This window comes from Lutjanus erythropterus, chromosome 1, assembly GCF_056507025.1.
Source record: "Lutjanus erythropterus isolate fLutEry1 chromosome 1, fLutEry1.hap2, whole genome shotgun sequence".
Classification (NCBI taxonomy): Eukaryota; Metazoa; Chordata; class Actinopteri; order Lutjaniformes; family Lutjanidae; genus Lutjanus; species Lutjanus erythropterus.
The window spans coordinates 22,820,708-22,839,952 of record NC_139317.1 but is presented as its reverse complement, the minus strand read 5'-3'; the positions used below and the strand labels follow the sequence as shown (position 1 = coordinate 22,839,952).

The following is a 19,245-nucleotide window of genomic DNA, read 5'->3' as shown; positions in this document are numbered from 1 at the left end:
CATCTCACAAATAAGACCATTTCTATGGTGTACATCCTGCAAACACAGAAGTATGCAATTATCTTTGAGCCACAAGTGTTTTCTTTGGGTGACATTCATACCTCCTTTTGACGGACATAATTAGTCCACAGATTCTGCGGCGCTAAGAGACTGTCTTCGTTGACAACTTTGCTAGGTTATTCACATGTTGCACACAGCAAAAGCATCCAAGTGATGACACTGGATGCAAAGAAAGAATGGGGATGACTTTTAATCCTCTATTATTTTGTTCATGTTTGAATGAGGACAAGTCAACACGCCTCATTTCCATTTGGCATGAGAAGATAAATATCACATACGATAAATTATCAGTTGAGGCTTATTGAACAATATATGGGTTAATTTTCTGTTTACTGACACTGTTATGAAAAAAGCATGCACTCACTCTTTACCATGCACACATGAATAACCATACCCCACATCCTTTTCCTCCTTCAATGCAAACACTCATTTCCTCCTTTGTTACTCCACCACATCCCACGTTATACTGATAATAACCTTACATTTTATAAACATCAGTGTAGTTTTGACAGAGTAGCATCAAGGAACAAGAGCTGAATAAAATAAAAAAAGGTGGGGCTTTAATACAACAGTTCATCCAAACAATATAATATCTTGGACTCACAAATAAGAACTGGTTCTGCAGTGCAAAATAGTTTATAATGAAGGAATATCATTTATTTGAACATCATCCAGTGTTATTACATTTAGCTTCATATAACCTTTGGTAGGAATCCATGAAGTTCTCATGATGTTGCCAGTAGTTTAGAATTATATAATATTTGTTAACTAGTAATGCTTAAGTCCATCAATAAATTATTTATGAATAGAAAATTGTTGCATTGGTCTGCACCCATGTTTTATTCATGTTCATATAAATGATTAGTTTGCACATTGTCCAAGCACCTGTTATCTACAGCGACTGAGCTTAAGCTGAATTAGGATTTTCAGTTAAAACAGTGTTAGCATTGATAACACTTTCTGAATTTGTTGAAAGTGTTTTCCCAAAGTGTTTAAGAAAGAATCAGGATGAACATACAGTGGAAATGCAAGACACATGACAGAGAATTTGTGTAATTCAAAGTTCACCATATTTTGATTTAAGGCAGGAAACAATACTCAGATGACAGATGGAAAATGAACCAATGTATTAGAGAAAAAAGGTACCCAAAAGCATATTTTTGACATCTTTTGAGGGCTTTCTGCTGGTTGGATGACAATGTGAGTACTAGTTTGCAAATGTAGCCTAGTTTTTCAAAAATTTCTGAAAACCTTTTAAATCGCAGGAAATCTATCTACCATTCTCATTCCAAAGAAGCTGTGACAGTGTGTAACACAGTTAAAAAAAACAGAATATGATCATTTGCAAGCAACCTGTTCTTCTACAACAGTTTTTCGAAGTATTCCTGAGCTCATGCAATAATACCCTTGATTTGATGACTTGCTGAGCCTTTTGATGGCCCTTTCATACCCAGTCATGGTCCTCTCACCAATTACCAATTAACCTGTTTACTGGTGGAATGTTCCAGACAGGTGTTTTTGGGCAGTTTACAACTTAACCATTTTTTTGTTGCCCCTGCAACTTGTTTGAAACATGTTACTGGTATCAAATTTACAATAAGCACTGATTGTTTGTCAAAAAGGATTCTGTTTTATTTATATTTTGTACAGCATCCCAACTTTTTTGTAATCGGGGTTGTTTGTATAAATGTGCACAAAGCCTATGCCAGGAGTTCTGGACGACCTGAATAAGAAGCACAGTGGCACACAGCCGGGTAGTTCTTGGCCAAAATGTAAAAGTGATTGTTTTAGAATCTCTATGTGGCTTTAAGGTATAGCTTTTATTGCTTCGCTTGGAAAGCTTGAATCCCCTGGGGTCTTGGGAATTGTTGCCCTGCCTTGCACTGATACCTTATTGGGAGCACTCGAACCTCAGATGATGATACAAGAATCAGACAAACAGACAGTTTTGCTTTAAAGAGAGTGGGATGGAAAGTCAGTTTATCCAGCGCTGTCAGGTTTGTTGTGTTATTTGTTTTGGTTGACTTGTTTCATTTTCCCTCAGATAATGATCAGCATCCTGAAGACACATTTGATCTCATATTAGAGAAAAGCCCTCTGGAGAAACATTGTTTATCTGGTAATTTTTGTAGAAAAGATGTATTAATGTTTATCTGAGCAGAGTGATTTGAGACATGCTCAGTGATCTAGTTATTTCAAGATTTTTGACTTTTTTCTCCCCTCTCTAGATGCTCTCTTAGCACATCTGCACGCAGGAATTGGTCAAATAATCGAAAAGGCAGTACACTGATCATGTTATGCTCTTGCTTGAGAAAAAAGCACAGTGTTTCTATCATAATTTAGGGGCTCAGACTAATCAAGACTACAGTAATATTGATGTCGTCCTTACATGAGTGACTTGTTGTCAAATACAACAGTAGGTGCAGTTGAGGTTGAATAATTCACTACATGTTACTGTAGCAATATTCATTTCCTGGTGTGACGTATGAGGAAAGCACCTGCAGAAGAGAGAAACATGAATGTGTAAGAATCAAACTGGTCTGATGGACAGAGCCACAAGGTCACTCTAAGAATCAACAAAACAGCGCTCGTAGAAAAAATACATATTTTTCATAAGACGTGTAAAATGGCATAGAAAAATGTACGTCAATTTATGGATAAAAGAGCACTTGACTTACAGTTTAGCTGAATTATTTGTTTTTCTTTGGGTTGTTTTGAACAAGTTGTGGGAATAAGTTTGTGCTTTTAAAATGTTAAAATATTTAAAGAATGATTTAGCATACTAGACAATATAAAACTTTATTGAAACATACTTGGAGCCGCTCTAGAGAAAGATGTCTTTACAGAGTCATGGCATTTTTAACAGTACTTGAGCTTTTAGAAATACCATCGTGATTTGAGGTGATGAGGATAGAAACAAATATTTTCTTCAGAACCCCGTCTCGCTATGAAAATGTAAGCTGGAAGTGATTATGAGCACAGTTCATCATTTGGTTGGGATGAGAGGAGCACATCCAGAAAGAGTCCCAGCCTTTTAGTGGTTGAAATGGGAATTTTTTTTCCCCTCCCTCATCAGTTTGTGAGTTCGTTCTGCAGTGTCAGCAGTCAGCACACAAAAACGGAATTCAGTAAAAGCTCTCTCTGCTCTCCGGGAGTTTTTTTTTCCCCCAACAGCTTGCTCCCATCCCCCCTTTCCCCCTCATGAACTGACATGCTGGAAGAAACATATGCTACTATTCCCACTTCCTGACAGCTTGTGCTGCTTGAATAGGATCTTGCTCAGGGAGGAAGCAGTTGTCTGGAAAGAGGAGAGAGATTACGAAAAGAGAGAAACCTCAGTGAATTACTGGCGAAGGAAGTAAAACATAAAAGTATTTTTCGTTGTGAACAGTTGATGTTGACAGTAACAATTTGATAGTTGACATAAACCTTGAGATTTCTGTATTTTGGAAGTCAGTCTGTTTCTATGTTTGACCTTGAGTTTGACTGCAAATAAAAAAGTTGCTCTAACATACAGTAGACATGTTACTGAAATTTTACTGGCACATTGTCATCTGTTAGTGTACGTGTGGTTTAATCCCAGGAAACTGGATTTCCTGGAATACCCATGCAAATATTCCTGAGAAATACAATAGAAGGAAGACAGGGAATTTTTTTTTATATATAAAACATTAAAAACATACTGTAATATATTTACAAAATATGTAGGACTACAGTAGATTTTTGTAAAACATATGCAACAGCTTTGTGCATTATAAGAAAATTACGACAATTTTGCGTATTGCTTAATTGTTTCAATCATTTCTCAACCAAAAATGTCAAACATTTGCTTATTCCAGCTTCTTTAATGTAAGGATTCCTGCTTTTCTTGTTATTTATGATGGTGAATGAAGAGTCTTTGGGTCTTTGGACAAAATAAGCTACTTGAGCATGGTAATTTGGGGTCTAGGAAGTTTTGATGATTTTTTGACATTTTATAGACAAACAATTAGTTGGGGAAAATAATTAGGCCAACACACCGCAATGTCTGTTACCAAAAACATCAAAAGATTGAAGAATGAAGATAGAAAGTGTGTGTTGTGTGAAAGAATGATCAAATGTGCTGGTGACTCAACAAGCAGTTTGCTGCGATATATGGAATCTCAGCAAGTTAACTTCCCATGATCACTCTGCTGAGAACAGAGGTGAGCATATTTAACATTTCTTGCCCGTTACAGAAGGCTCATACCAGCGGCCTCAGAACACTAACAGAATATGGAATCTGTCTCAGTTTAATAGAATGACTTTGAAAATGCCAAATTACTTGCTTTAACGAGTTATTTTTTGTTTGTATAATGAAGAATTGTCAATTATCATTTCCATGAGACTTTTCTCAGCTGGCAGAACACAAGCAGTGGACTTGGCATTTCATAATAGGCTACCAGGAAAGTTCAAGCAAAGCTGCACGTGAAGTTCATATTATGTTCATTCTAAAGATGAATAATAATATAAGTGCCATTCTTTTTCCTTCATAATTTTAATATCACCAAATATTACACTAAAGCAGTCATGTTTGAAGCCTGTAGGTTTATGCATATGACCAATGTGTCTTGACTAGCTAAAATATAAAATTTCTCATTTTCAGAAAAATATTAATCCCTAGTGTGAGCTGGGTTTTTCAGCCACGCTGCTGTTGTGCACTCAGAATCACTCACAGCTCAATTTACAATCATGTACTTATTGTGTTTAGGTGAAAAAAAGAGACAAATTACACTTCAGGTCGCACAGTGTAAGTGAAGCATTTACATTACAGACAGCAGAAAAATGCAGCTAAAATTAGTCTAGTAAATGCAGCCTGTCGGAGAATTTACTCTTTAGCAAGTGGTCAAATGAGTCCTATTCCATCTCATGGATGTCTGATACACTTGTTGCTTTGCTTATTCCCTCTGGGAACTGCTCAGAGAACCTGCCTTACAGAAGACGTGCCTTCTTGTATGCCTTTGTGCTCGGTTGTTGTTCCTCGGAGCAAGCTTTTTTAAACATTCACACGCCTGCATGCATAATTTATTTACCCATAATTACGACAGTTTTGTCTTACATGCTTTGAGTTCATCAGTTTGCTTGAACTGTGTCCCTTTTCCTTGCATGGACACATGGACAAATGCAGGTGGTAACTTGTTCGCCTGCATTTGAAATATAACCAATTTGACAAACAGATGGGTAACTGGCAAGATGTGAGAGAAAACCTTTACATATTGTTATGTTATGATAGCATGTATTCCTTTGTAATGTCCAATTTGCAGTCTCTGCATCTACATAGCTGTTAATTTTCAGGTGACTGTACACTAAAACCATACTATTAATGAATATTATATTCCATGTCTGCCATAAACCAATAGAGTCTTGAATTCTACACACTGGACCTTTTAATAAATTTTTCAAAGTGTCTTGACCAAGTGCAATAGCCAAATTACAGAAGCTGCAATATTTCTGATAAAGGAAGTCTTGGGCCAAACTTTGCTAATGCCACTTTGTGCAGAATGCTTTCCATTCATGAAGGCCACACAGTGTATACTGACCGCAGCACTGCTGAATCTCATTTGACCACACACATGCTTCTCTGCTGGCCAGTAAAATGTCATGATTAGTCACATCTGTAGATTCATGAAATTGTAGTGTGTTATAGTCATTTCCCATAATATGTGGGATAGTCTGGTGTTTTATTTTACTGGACATGTAACGAATTCTGCTCCAGATGAAGTCACCGCATAATGATGGAGTCCTCAGTTTATTAGCTACAGATTCACCCAGGAGCTTGTTGGTCCTGTCAATAGCCGCTGGTGAGATGAGACTTTCTCCAGCTGTGTGAGCAGCTTGGTTCTTGCGCCGTAGTCTGTAAACGGTAGTTTTCTCATGATGCCTGCAGGTCTGTAGCCTTTTTTTGTCAAAAAGAAAACCCCCTCTGGTTTCTTTATGTGGTTAGGGTGTCTGCTTTCTATATACCGTCATGGTGTGATGGCTGTGGCTGACCTGTGAGCTCCAAAGATGAGAGGTCACTATGCTTTTCTCCCCCCTACTTTCATGTATGCAGCCTAATCTTGCTGAACATGAGTGTTTTTTTTAAAGAAATGCTTTGCTTTACAATCACAGATTTACACACCTTTAGTCCTGGAAGCCAAAGTCTGTGACTAAGTGCCTCTGTTCAAGGGCAGCGGTGTTAATGAGGAAGTGTCAAATGCTGCTCTTTCTTTTTCTCACCCAAATTTATCACACCAGGAATCAAACCAGCAACTTTAGGATGATCATTCTGATGGGGTTTGTGTAGAGCTGCAAGGACTAGTTAATTTATCAATTACTTGATTGAGAGAAAAGAAGCTAGGACTACACAATTAATCAAAATCATTGAAATAACAATATGACCAAGTGTTGAAGCCAAATTACAGAAACTGCATTTTTTTGATAAAGGAAAAACTTGCAAAGAAAAGGGTATTATAGTAAAGTACTGTAGTGCTGCAGAGATGCTCAGGCCCAAGGATCTTGTTCTTCAGATGTAAGAAAACATGTTTGTTTGGCACAGACCATTTTCTTACCATATTGTGTAGCCCTAAAATTAGTTGCCTAATTTTGATGAGTAATTAATAATTTCAGTCATTTTTCAAGTAAAAATGTCAAACATGTGCTGGTTCCACCCTCTTAAATGTGAGGATTTGCTGATTTTCTTTGATATTTATGTTTGTAAACGAAGAGTCTTAGTGTTTTGGACTGCTGGTTGGGCAAAAGCAATTTGAAGACATTATTCTGGGCTGAGCAATTTTCTTTTCCTTTTTTTGTGACATTTTATGGACTAAATGGTTAATCATGAAAATAATCATTAGTTGCAGCCCTAGGTAAATGTTACAGCTTGTAAAAATAAATAAAGCTAAAAACAACTGCACAAGTACTAAATGAAGGAAGAAAAAATAATTTAAAAATATAAATCTTGAGCCAAACCACCTTGTAATGACTTCATGACTTTTTTAACTGGTTTAGTGGTTTATGACTTCTGTCATCTCTCAGGCATGGAGTACATTTCCTAGGGCTGTGTATCATTTTAAAAATAACCATACTAGTACCAACACCAGCACCCTTAGAGTGATACCAATACCAGTTGAGTACATCATTCAATACCTTTTTTCAAAGGTTCTTCTCTAAAGAATGCTTGTAATGACTAGCTGCAAGCAAAACCTCATAAATTGTATTTTTATTCTAGACCTGGGTAGCAACAGGATTGAATGCTGGTATCATTTGACTGGAGAAGTTTTGATACTACTTGGAGCAGAGTTATTTCAGTTGATACCTTAAAGGTTTTGAGTACCAATACCCAGCCCTAACATTTCCCATTATATTTGATCCCTAATGTAATTGTGTCCTGTCATTTAATAAGAAGGAAGTGCCACAAGTCCATGAAAATGTTCGGTTGTTTAAACCCATAACATCCATTGTAAATCGAGTCAACAACATTCTTGGCGATGTCCAAGCTTGTTTGGCTCCTTCTGCTCCATATTGTGCTCTCAACTAACAGTGTGTACTGTGTTGTTTTTTTGGAAGCAGATGCCCGCTGCTCTGTTGTGTAGAGAGTGATCATTTGGTTGTGTTTGTTTATTTGGGAATTCCAGGTCTCTCCCTAGTCTGCTCCAGGCTTCAGCTTGGAGAGCCCAACCGCCACGATTGATCCCAGCAGCTGGAGCGGCAGCGAGAGCCCTGCCGAGGACATGGAGAGGATGAGCGACTCGGCAGACAAGCCCGTGGACAACGATGCCGAGGGGGTGTGGAGCCCTGATATTGAACAGAGCTTCCAGGAGGCCCTGGCCATCTATCCTCCTTGTGGACGCAGGAAGATCATCCTCTCTGATGAGGGAAAGATGTATGGTGAGTACAGATGTGTGTAAGTGTGAGCTGGAGTTGCATGTTTTTCTAATAGGTGAGAACTGAAGGAGCTCTAAGGAATAGTTTGACAGGTTGGGGAATGTGTTTCTTTGCTTTCTTGCCAACAGCTAGATGAGAATATCGATACCACTCTCATGTCTGTAGCTAGCTAAGCATAAAGATTGGAAGCAGGGGGAAACGGCTAGCATGGCTCTATCTTAAGATAATGTGACCCCCTTGCCAGCACCTCTAAATGTTATATCTTGTTTTTTTAATCCATGCAAAACAAGTGAAAAAAGGAAAAAGTTATGCATTTACAAATGGTTAAGTGTGGGACTATTACCTCCAGGAAGTACCCCCCCCCCCCAAGTTGCTGGTCTACCACTGCCTTGATCTGTTAGTTTGTTTGTGCCACTGTGTGACTGTGATGAATCTGAACCAACTTATCAAAACACTGAAGTTACACAATAACACAAACAAACCAACAGATCGAGGCAGTGGTAGACCAGCACCGCCCATGTTCTGCAAGGTAGAATTACAGATTGTGTCACTGGAGTCTGGTTGGTTTGGAAAGAGTGATATTTGGCTTACACAACGGCAGTTCCCCATTGGAAAATGACTATCTGATGGCAAGGTAAAAAGGTGAAAATATTAACTGATATTGATTGAACGCTACTCCTGCATACAACCCCATGACAGATAATCTGAACTTGTCCCTTTAAGACATGTCATTTTTTTAGTTTGTATGATTCACTGCTGGCTGTAGTTTCATATTTAATGGACATGAGAGTGGTATTGATCTTCTCATTTAAATTGCTGCAAAAAAGTGAACAAGCAAACAAAATGTCAAACTATTCCTTTAAAAAGAAAAAAAAAAAGCATCAATGCAAGACTCTTCCGAATAATGTAATGCAAGACTGTCCATCTCAGATTTATCAGTGATGTGCTCTGTGATGGTGACCATACAGCTACTACTCTGGTTCACAGAAGTGCAAGTTTATAAGTAAAGCAGCATGAACTATTAGTCAGTAGCAGATGGTACTGCGGCTGCCACCAGCTGTGCCCCCTCTCCTCCCTCCATTTCCCCCCCATTCCTGGCTGGGTGATGTCATGGAAAGAGGGAATATTTTCTCTCTGTGGTGTTGGACCGTCTCACAGCCTGTCAGTGTCAAGTGAAAGCAGAAAGCCCCTCAGAGCATTCGCTTGCAGCTGTCATGTGACCCCTCCGGCCAAACAAAATGTAAATTCTAGGAGTTGCAGTGAAACCCCTCAGCTGCCACTACAAAGATGTGGGCTCAGACAACAGGACCCTCCCCACTGTCCCTTCCTCCAATTCCCTCGTCCCCATACAGAACGAGGCTGCCAGAGAAGCTGTCCCTCTGCTGTGGATTAAAGCATAACAATTCAGTTTTTCTAGAGTTACAAATGAGCAGCGCTAAGTGCATTCAAGTTTTCTCTCTCCCTGGACTCCTGTTGCTTAAGATAGATTCAAAACCCCAATAACAAACCTAGAGAAAGTATTTGTTTTTGTGGGCTTGAATCTACCTTAAAATCTGCTGAAGAGACAACTGTAGTGTTGAATAGAGTCTCGTCCTGCCAGATGTGCTCTGTATCTGGTTACACATTGTCTCCCCAGTAGCAGAAACACTGGGTTGTCTTTCCCACCATTACTGAGTCAGAACTGTTTGACACAATGTAGTAAAATCGTTATTCTTTCATGTTCCAGTGTGCAAATTGAAAAGATAGAGTCTGCAAACCTAGTGCCGATTTTCATGTGGCAAAATGAGCTTATGTCTGTGGAGAGCTGTAGAAGGATGGAAGAGATTCATTTTTTTGATCTTTTCTTTTAAGATTAAAGGTGGATTTATGAATGCAGTCCTTTCTCCTAACATTATCAGAGTTTGTTGGGACTTGGTAACAGAAGACAGATTGGTATCAGTCTGATCTATGGGTGCTTTTTCTGGGACTCGTTGTTCAGCCCTGCAACTGTTGCTGCATCACAGTGCCAATCCCATCATGCCATGAACTGTGACAATCCCCACCCAAAGCTAGGAAGGCATTAAAGGTGCCATGAGTCTATCTTGAAGACAAAAAACAGCCACATTTTGTTTAGATTTTGTGTGTCATTTTAGCACTAGCAACAGTGACATGTGGATGCATCAGGACAGTGCTGATGTCTACATTCACTCTAAAGTTAGAAATGTTTTGTAGCCATGTCCCATAAATCATAGACAACAAGGCCATAGCTGTAGGGTGTGGTTGGTTTGATTACCTTACAGTTAAAAACAAGCTTAGTGTTGTGAATCTTTTGAGGAATGTTTGGAATGCAACATTGTGTTCTTTTCCCCCGTATTCCTCTGACATATTTACAGTTTTGTGAGCAAATCTTACAAAATACTTACAGTACTGATGTAGCTTTTGCTGTTTATTGCCTTATTAATCAAAATAAGCCACACATTTTCACACCTGCTATGTACAGGACAATATTATATGATGACATTCTTACATGTTTTTACTGTACCATGTCATTGATCAAATATGTGAACATTTTGCAGGATATTTTTAAGCACTGGCCCGATGAGCCACCAAGCCCTTAAATTTGTAGCCAATGTAAATTTTTGGTGTCCTAAATGTAAACATATGACAAATGATAATTTAACATAAATTAACAGAGCCATCCTTCATTGGGACACTTGTGTTGTCCACTTTTCCAATCAACTGTGACATGGTGTTTCCTGAAGGCATTGTTTCCAATGAAAAATGAGCTAGACTCCTTGGCTAGTTGAAGAAACTGGCGGCAGTGCATTTTGTCCTTAGGTGTGTCATTGTAGCTACTTAAACTCCTGTTTCCATTCCCTCCTACATTTTCATTGCTGTTTTGTTTTTTCAGAATCAGCCTTTTAGTGTTCATGGTTCCTCTGTAAGGAAAACTCATACTTCAGTAGTTCTGACGTATTGGTAGCTAGCTGGCAATGAGTGCTCTTTGCTGTTAAGTGTTTACTGTTTACGAAGAATGTTGAACTAAAAAGAGTAAAGGAATCGGGATGTTGATGGAACTGTAACACTGGGTTGGTGGAGGCTAACTTTATAGGTTTAAAACTTGGTGGCCACAATGGGCCACGTAGCAGGAATAATTGGTGGCTGCAGAATAACCATTTGTGGCCACGTGCCATCAGGCTATGGTTAATGCCAAACCCTGTACTGTAATATTAAAAAACAGTATTGAGTGTCTAATAGCAAAATATTTTTTCTTTATGTTAGAGAAAAAAGTTTGAATTTTGATTTTTAGTGATTTAAGTATTTTGCATCATCTGAGCAACCATGTCTGGCAGGTGAATAAATACAAATCTGTTCTCTGTGGGGTGCAGGAGAAGATGTATTATTGTAGTAAATGGGAAAAAATGTCAAATATATAAATGTAGTCTTACTATTTAGAGAACTCAGCTCGAAAAAAAGATGTAATAAACCCAAAACCTAGCTGCATGCCTGCTATAAAAACAATGCTCTAATGCTCTCTTTGAATGTGTATTCTTTGTAGGATGCCTTAGTTTTGTGCAAGTCTCCTTCCTTACTCTTTGGGATGCCATCAGAGATGATAAGCAACCAATAAAGTGGTCCTCCATGCTGCTACAGGGGATTGATTTGTCTGAAACATCCAGTGATTTGTCTTTTAAGAGGAGAAGGCTTCAGCAAACCATGACTCTGATATAGTGCTGTAATCCTGGTCCATAGGGTTTATAACAGCCATGGACAGACACCACACAAAAGCTCTCGTGGCATCTGAGATGAAAGTTGGCTACAAGGAGACAGGTATTTTGTAGTTGAGAGACCCTGGGGATGGCATAGTGTTCCATACACAGAGCTCATCACAAGAGGAGCCGCCCTGAGTGCCCTTAAGCCCTTTGTTATCCTGGGGTAGAGTGCAGTTAATTAGCAACAGTCTCTATAGCAACTGTGTTGCAGTACAAAACAATTTCTAATTTCTGCTTCTTAGCTTATTGTGGTGTTTACCTGAAGTGTTTCGGATGTGCTGAGACCAGTGTCGGCTGGCGCTGTGCCCATTCTCTGAGGCACGGGAAGACACCACATCTGCATAGACTGCATCACCCGGCACTTGCCACGGCCCCAGAGTTTACTTAGGAGAATATTTTAAAAAGTAAAGGGAAATGGAGGGCACTGGCCCCTTGCCAAAGGCCTAAGACTCTGCACTTGCATAATGCACCTGCTGTGCTAGGCTGCATTCATTTATCCCAGAAATAGAGTTGATAAATGAAACAACACGCTTCACTCAAATTGTATGTTTATTCATTGAGTTATGTATTTGCACTTGCCCTGCAAGCTAAATGACATTGGTGAATTTCTCTCAGTTACTGTTAAAAAAGGGAAGGACTGATTTTGATTCCATCTACTCACAAATAAATATGTAAATACGTACTCTACTTGTAGGCTATACCACACCCATGTAGTGTTTTTCCTGGTTTTGCTGCTGAAGAGGCTAGGCTGAAAGGCCAGTAGTTGCACCTGAATGTCTTTTCAAATGCTTATAGCAGAGACATATTCATCTATCGTGATCATTTTAAGGTACTTTTTATACACTGGTCATCATTATGTCTGTTAAAAATCTGGTTCTGATAAACGGAAGCAGCAATGATGTCATTATCTGCAAATATTTATCCTAACAAAAAAAAAAAAAAAAAGAAATGTTGCCACCAAATAAGTGAAATATCCCCTTCTGCTGTGACATTCACCTCATAAAGGTGGACTGCTGGACACTATGCCTCTGTTCGCACGTGTCTTTTGATGCAAAGCTTTTCCTATTACGCCTCTGCTGTTTGCTCTGCCATCTCGTCAGTGATCCAGCCCAGACCCCTCCTGTGGGAACTAAGTGGCACTTGGTTTGCAGAGATGCCAAGGATGAGTTAGATATAATGAGCAGACCTGGCTTGCCCCCGATGGCCCAGCACTGTGCTCCTCTGGGGCTTGTCTCGTCGGGCCGAGCATGCTCTGAGACAGAGCGAGCGGACCTGATCCTCCCTGCTGGGCGGATAATGAGGAATTCTGGGATCAGCTCAGGCTCCCCGAGTCACCTACATTCACTCAGAATGGAGTGTGAGGAACTTCATTGCAGGAGAGGCATCACACACCTTCAGAATAATCCCTCATTTGTTCCCCTGCCATTGTCAGTGCAAGACTACTGTTTTCACACACATGGTAGTGAAAAAAGTCCAATTATTTTATGTCTTCCTCAAAAGGAGTAACAGTCAAAAGTGTAAATAGTATTGATGTAGGTATGATGAGGGAAGGAAGAAGTCATTTTCAATTAGGATTCGAGATTTTAGGGTCGTGACAAACTGGTTATTTATCTGTTGTGGGTCGCTATGGAGATGACTTCAGCCTGACATGGTGATAAGGGTCAAACGTGCTTATGGTTGATACAAATGTGTCAACAAGCACAAATCGACCTGCTCTTGCTTCTCTTCTCCTGAACAGGGTGGAACACATGTCGGACACCATTCTACTCTAGAGGTGCAACGATTAATCAATTAGTTGTCAACTATTGAATAAGCCACCAATTATTTTGATAAGCAGCTTGAATTTTTTTTCAAGGAAAAAAGACAAAATTCTCTAATTCTCTGATTGCAGTTTTTTTTTTTTATCTATGCATATTTTCTGTTTTCAGAATATAGTTGGGTTGTGGAAAGTTGACTTGATGAGATTTTTTTTTTTATAATTTTCTGACATTTTATGGAACAAATAATATTAATTAAGGGCAGTAAAAATATTTTAAAAAGTAACCACTTACATTGTCACCGGCCTGCTTTCTGCTGTTTACTAACCCTGTTTGTTGGCACATTTGTGACATTGACTATGACAAAACAGGAAAAAAACTGAGGAATACTCATCTACTTGTAATGGGAAAGAAATCAATCACTTATTCTTAGCATATATGTGTTAATTTTGTTGTAAAAACAGCATAAGACTTAGTGAGACAACATGCAAAAGATAGAATAGGGTTTCTGCAAGTCACTAAAAACTAAAATCCAATATTCTGAATTTTATGCCTTAAAATATCTAAAATACAATTTTGAAATGTCATAAAAATGAAGTTAACATTACTTTTCTGAATTAACCTCAGTCTCTCTTAAATGTGTTTTTAGGAAAAAAAATGTTACACTATTAAAAGAAACGAACATTGAACAAATGAAAACAAATGCAAAGTGTGCCATGTACCTTTTTGCCAGAATGAACTTTTACTAGGTCTTAAACTGTGTTCATAAGGATCTTAAAAACTCGTAAATTTAACTTGCTGGAACCCTGTAGAAATTTAGAAACTGTTCAAACTCAATTTTATTTTATCTCATTTTATGTAATGTAAATCTATGTAAGTCTGCTGTTTAGTAGTGATATATATGGAAACAACATTTGCAGACTTTCAGGGATTAACCAGTGACAGGCTGCAGTCTCATATGAATGGTCCAAATCAGCTGAAAGCACGTTTACAAGAGAGTATCATACATGAAGTATGAACGCGTATCAGTTTTTCATCCTGTCTCTCCACTGGTGTGAAACACTCTTTAATTTGGACTAATGCATTATTCAGTCCTCAAAGGCACACACAACAGCTGTGTAATTCAAATAGTTTATGTTTTTATGTGATCTTTTCATGTCTCTTTGCTGACAGTGCTTCTGCACCTGTTGTTTTGCACTGCAAATGAGTTGCACACATGGGTCTAAAATACCCAGTAGACACTAGTCAGAACGTTTGGACAACAGCTGGCAAAAACATCCAGGTAATGGATGATTTGAGATCTAGTTGATTTCACTGTACTTGTTTTTTTTTATTTATTCAATTGTTACATATGGTATTAGCTGATTAGTATTAGCTTATGACCCATGTGTGTCTCTGTGTCTCTGAGAACGTGCAGTTAATGAGACTCAGCCCCAAAATGGATCTACATTTAGAGCTCCCTTGTTGCTGAGCAGCAGAATTGATTTTGAAGTGCATATTATTTCATGGCGGTCTGTTCAGGGGGCAGATTTCAGCTCTTACTCGTGCCCATGTTGTGGTGACCAAGCATAACATGTTGTGACTCGTATATGAGATTCCAGTCTCCTGCCCACAGCAGCTTCATGTTGTCAGGGGTTCACACCTCACAGGTCTGCTCATAGTGAACAGAGGTGATAGAGGGGTGCAAAGCTTTAAGCTGTACTGATGCTGACCAGACTGTGATGAGATGTTAGTGGGAAAGGATTTGAGAGTACGAAAGAATAGGGTTGGGTATTGTTTGAGCTTTTTTTCCCAAACTGGTGCTAAAATAATACTTTAAACTAGGGATGCACCGATCGACCGGCCAGCGACTGGAACCAGTGTGGTTTTCCACATGACCGGCCCTGACCGGTGACTGGCCGGTCAGCATCACATATCCGATTCTGCGCCCGTTATCGTCACACACAAGTTCTGCACGATGGTCACATCATGCGCACAGCAGACAAACTGACCGTGATATCACCACAGCGCTGATCACAGCTACACACACTCAGACACATGCTTGCATGAAGTTGGTATTAGTGACAGATTCCAAGAACAGAATAAAGAGAAGACAGACAGTCTACAACGAGACACAGCAGCTGACAGTGTTGCAGAGCAGTCATAAACTCTCTAGCTCTTCAGGCTAATGTTAGGCAGCAGCAGACTGCTGTTCACAGAGGGACAGTTAAAATCTCACCTCATGTTCTGGCTGAAGAATAAACAACCTGTGTTGATGTGTCTCCTCAAACATTTTCTCATCCAGACTCATTTAACTTCTGCGTCTGTTTGTCTCACAGAAAGTTTCACTGCAGCAAACTGTTGCACCGCGTCAGTCTCCGGTTTGTTTACATCTGCTTCCACAAGAGATCATGTGAAATCACATCCCGCAAAATCCCTTGAGATCATGGAATCTGGCGGGATTTCGCGGGACGTTCACCCGATTCATAATCTTAATATAAAACTATAATAAGGCCTGGTTGTAATCTGGAGGACTTTGGAGAACGTATTTAATGAATATTTAATAGTCAGTGTCTTATTATGAACATCCAATTTAATTTTTACAAGAAAAGTTGCAAAAATGTTTGTGAATGCTGTCAATTACAGTTCTTAGAAAGACTGAAAATCTGAATCGGCAAATGAGACCATACACAAGAACTCTGGCTCTTTCTGTATGCTTATTCTTAATGGCTGCCAACTGTGTCAGATCCTTCTTGAAATCAGGTGATGCAAGCTTGTGTTTACATTTTCCCAGAAAAAAAGTTATAGGTAGTAGTGCATTAGCCAGTGCATTAACACCCTCCTGGTGTTATAATCTTTTTGAGTGAAATACAGCAACACTTAAGATCATTTAGTTCGGTATTTTAACCGTGGTTAAGAAAGCTACTAGCTAAAGGTAGGCTAACATTACCTGCTACTAGAGCCATGTAGCTATAATGTTAGCTAGCGCTGATGCGTCTGGCGATGCTTCTGTTGCCTGTAACATCTGTACTGGGCAACTATTTCGGTAGTGGCACCTAAACGAGACAATGAAATCAACATAATGATTGTGTCTGGTAGATACGGGACATATACAAACCGTCACCGGGTTTCAGTACCCAATCTGACAAAAGAGTGGACTTTCTGAGGCAGAGATTGTAGAAAATTGCTTTCTCGATCAAATGTAGCATCCTAAAAATGCTGCTGAATGCAAACGTGTAGTCCACATTAACGTTTTTGATTATGTTTCAGTATTTTAGGAATTTAGTCCTAGACGACTTTTTTTGACAGCATCTGTGTCCAGGACTGCCTTGGAAAGAAGCCAGACACAGTGATCAATGTGTCTGTGTTTGTGATTTTCTGTCAGACTGTCTATGTGGAAGCGTTTGTACTGAATGGTTGGATAGCAGGCTGTGGCTCTCTGCCTGCCTGCATGAATCAGGCATACATGGGGTGTGTCCCTGCTCTGAGGTCTGTGTGAGGCCCTCTGAGGCGGGCTTCTGGTTTCAGGTTGCACTCTCCCAATTGGCTGCTTTTGTTTGACTAAAACACAGTGAGACTCTGGGCTTCTTAAAGATGCAGTGTCACTTTGGTGCTCTCTCCTCAAGAAATCATCTGTTTGGCGCTGATTACATCATATCCCATTGATGAAACACTTTTATTCTGATGAGATCATCTCATGCTGATGGGACCATTTTGTGTAATCAACATATGAATGGAATCTGAATGCCAGTGTTATTCTCTCATCCAGAGCACAGGGACTACACTCCAGTGCTAACAGAGACAGTCATCTCTTCCTTCGCAATAGAGAAAGGTCTCTCAACACTGAACAGCATCCGTGGAAACAAAGGAAGACTGTTGTCACAGCCATAAAATTATCATGCTCAGTGTTGTGTTATGGTCTGACCCTGATACCGTAAATGACCAGTCCTATTATATTATCCTTAAAATGTAATAGTACACACATGTTTATTATGTCGTGACTATCAGAAGTATTTCCATTAACTGTTTGGAACCTTGCGTCTTTCAAAACTTGGATTCAATTACAACTTTCAGTAAAGACTGCGTTGACTTGTGCTCACTATCACAAAAGAACGCGAGACAGAAGGGCCCATCATAACCACAAAGTTTGACTTTTCATTTATACATATTGGTTGCAGCCACATGTCTTCCTTTGTGCTGAGATGCTGAATTGATCCTGAGAGATTGAAAATATTGATTTGACTCAGTGTCTTACTTTGTTGTGGAGAAGGGGGGTAGAGGTTGGGGTGGGGTGGGGGGGGCTGTGCACCTTCCTGACTGTTAGTGCCATGTTCACACATTGGACTCGCCACACAGCCAGTTCCTCGGGAGACTCATAATTACAGCCGTCCTTTCAGATTAGTCCAGCAGCCTGTCCAACTGTGGCTTCACTCCCTGGTCATTTATTTCATCCCTTTCCCTCTCCTGAGAGGCACACCTCGACACAATGACCAGCTACTACAATAATGTATGTGATGATAAACACAGTGGCTCCTAATTGATAGAGTGATTCAGACAAGGGCTGCCTGTGCAAATTGGTCCCCTGTGAGTATATTGCACAGTGTTGGGACTAGCGGGTTTCAGCTCTGGTCTCGTTTGAGAGGTGTAGAGCGGCGAGAGAGGAAATAGAATGGGCTGGACCTACTGAGTGATAAAGAGGCTGTCTTTGCCTCCTCAGCCCCGTCTGAATACAGGCACAGTTCAGCAGAGGTTGGCTGCTGTAATCCTCTCAGTGTCTCCAGGAAGGCTCAGGTTAGTGACCTGCTGCTTTGTGATGTCTTGTAAGATTTTGAGAGAACACCTCACCTTTAATCCCCCACTGTTCAACTAACACATTAGCTCAACCGCTTCTGACCCAGCCCCTGCAATAAAGCCTTTTATCCAGCTCAATAAGGTCATTTGAAGTTAAGTATTGATTTCTTTTGGTGTCCAGAGAAAAAATGGATTTTTAAAGAGCTGTTAATTACACTTGCACACTGCATTATATAGAGAACTTAATTTTGCCAAGGCTGGATTTTAAACCCTGAGTTGCAGGTCGCAGTAAGTCCGTTTGCATCCATTTGCTTTCATGCACATTTTCAATTTGTGCCTTAAAAAAATGGAAATGCCAGAAATTTGGAAAAAAGTTGAAATAATGCAGAAATATTTTTATGCTTGGCTGAGGTAGAAAAGTTGGTGTATCAATAAAAGCAAAGTAATACAGAGTGCAATGGAAACAGACTTGGTGAATAAATCATGACACACATGAAGAGTTTGACTTCAATGTCCGCTGAAGCTTTTGCTCCACTGGAGGAAAAAAAATTGGAAAAATTGTGGCAGATGAAAACAACAGATTTTTGTGGAGTGACTGACACTGTAACCTTCCTCAAATTAAGACATGAAACCACCATAAATGCTATTGAATCAAATGTAAGTCGCTTGATTCTTTTTTCTTTGTTTTAAACCTGAAAAATGGAACATGATAGCGGTTCCTTTTTGGAATTGAATTGAATGTTACTGGGGGGCAGTCTAATCTGTTCTATGCCAAAACATCAGCCTTTTGTATAGTCACACCTTCCACTGGGATATGCAGGCTCCAACATGTTAACGTGTTTGACCATCCCTTGCCTGGCAGAAATGCGTACTTGAGCGCAATCTTCTAGTTTGCATATTCTTTTGCAGATTTTCAGGAATTTCATTTAAAATTTGCACTAAATTTGGATGGAAACTAGGTCAGTGAAATAAAATGATTTGGTGAACGAATCTGCATATTGCAGCTTTGTATTTTAGGACAG

At 39.5% G+C, this 19,245-nt stretch overlaps 1 protein-coding gene across 3 annotated transcripts in view; it reads left to right on the top strand.

Moving 5' to 3' along the window:
* The window catches only part of tead1b (TEA domain family member 1b), a 60,939-nt gene that overhangs the window by 11,610 nt on the left and 30,084 nt on the right, over window positions 1-19,245 (top strand). For all 3 annotated transcript variants that reach the window (XM_084717101.1, XM_084717092.1, XM_084717110.1), the window contains one exon: window positions 7,695-7,947. In XM_084717101.1, the coding sequence (XP_084573227.1) occupies window positions 7,791-7,947 (157 nt within the window). In that variant the 5' untranslated portion in view covers window positions 7,695-7,790. The remainder of the gene's footprint in view (window positions 1-7,694; window positions 7,948-19,245) is intronic.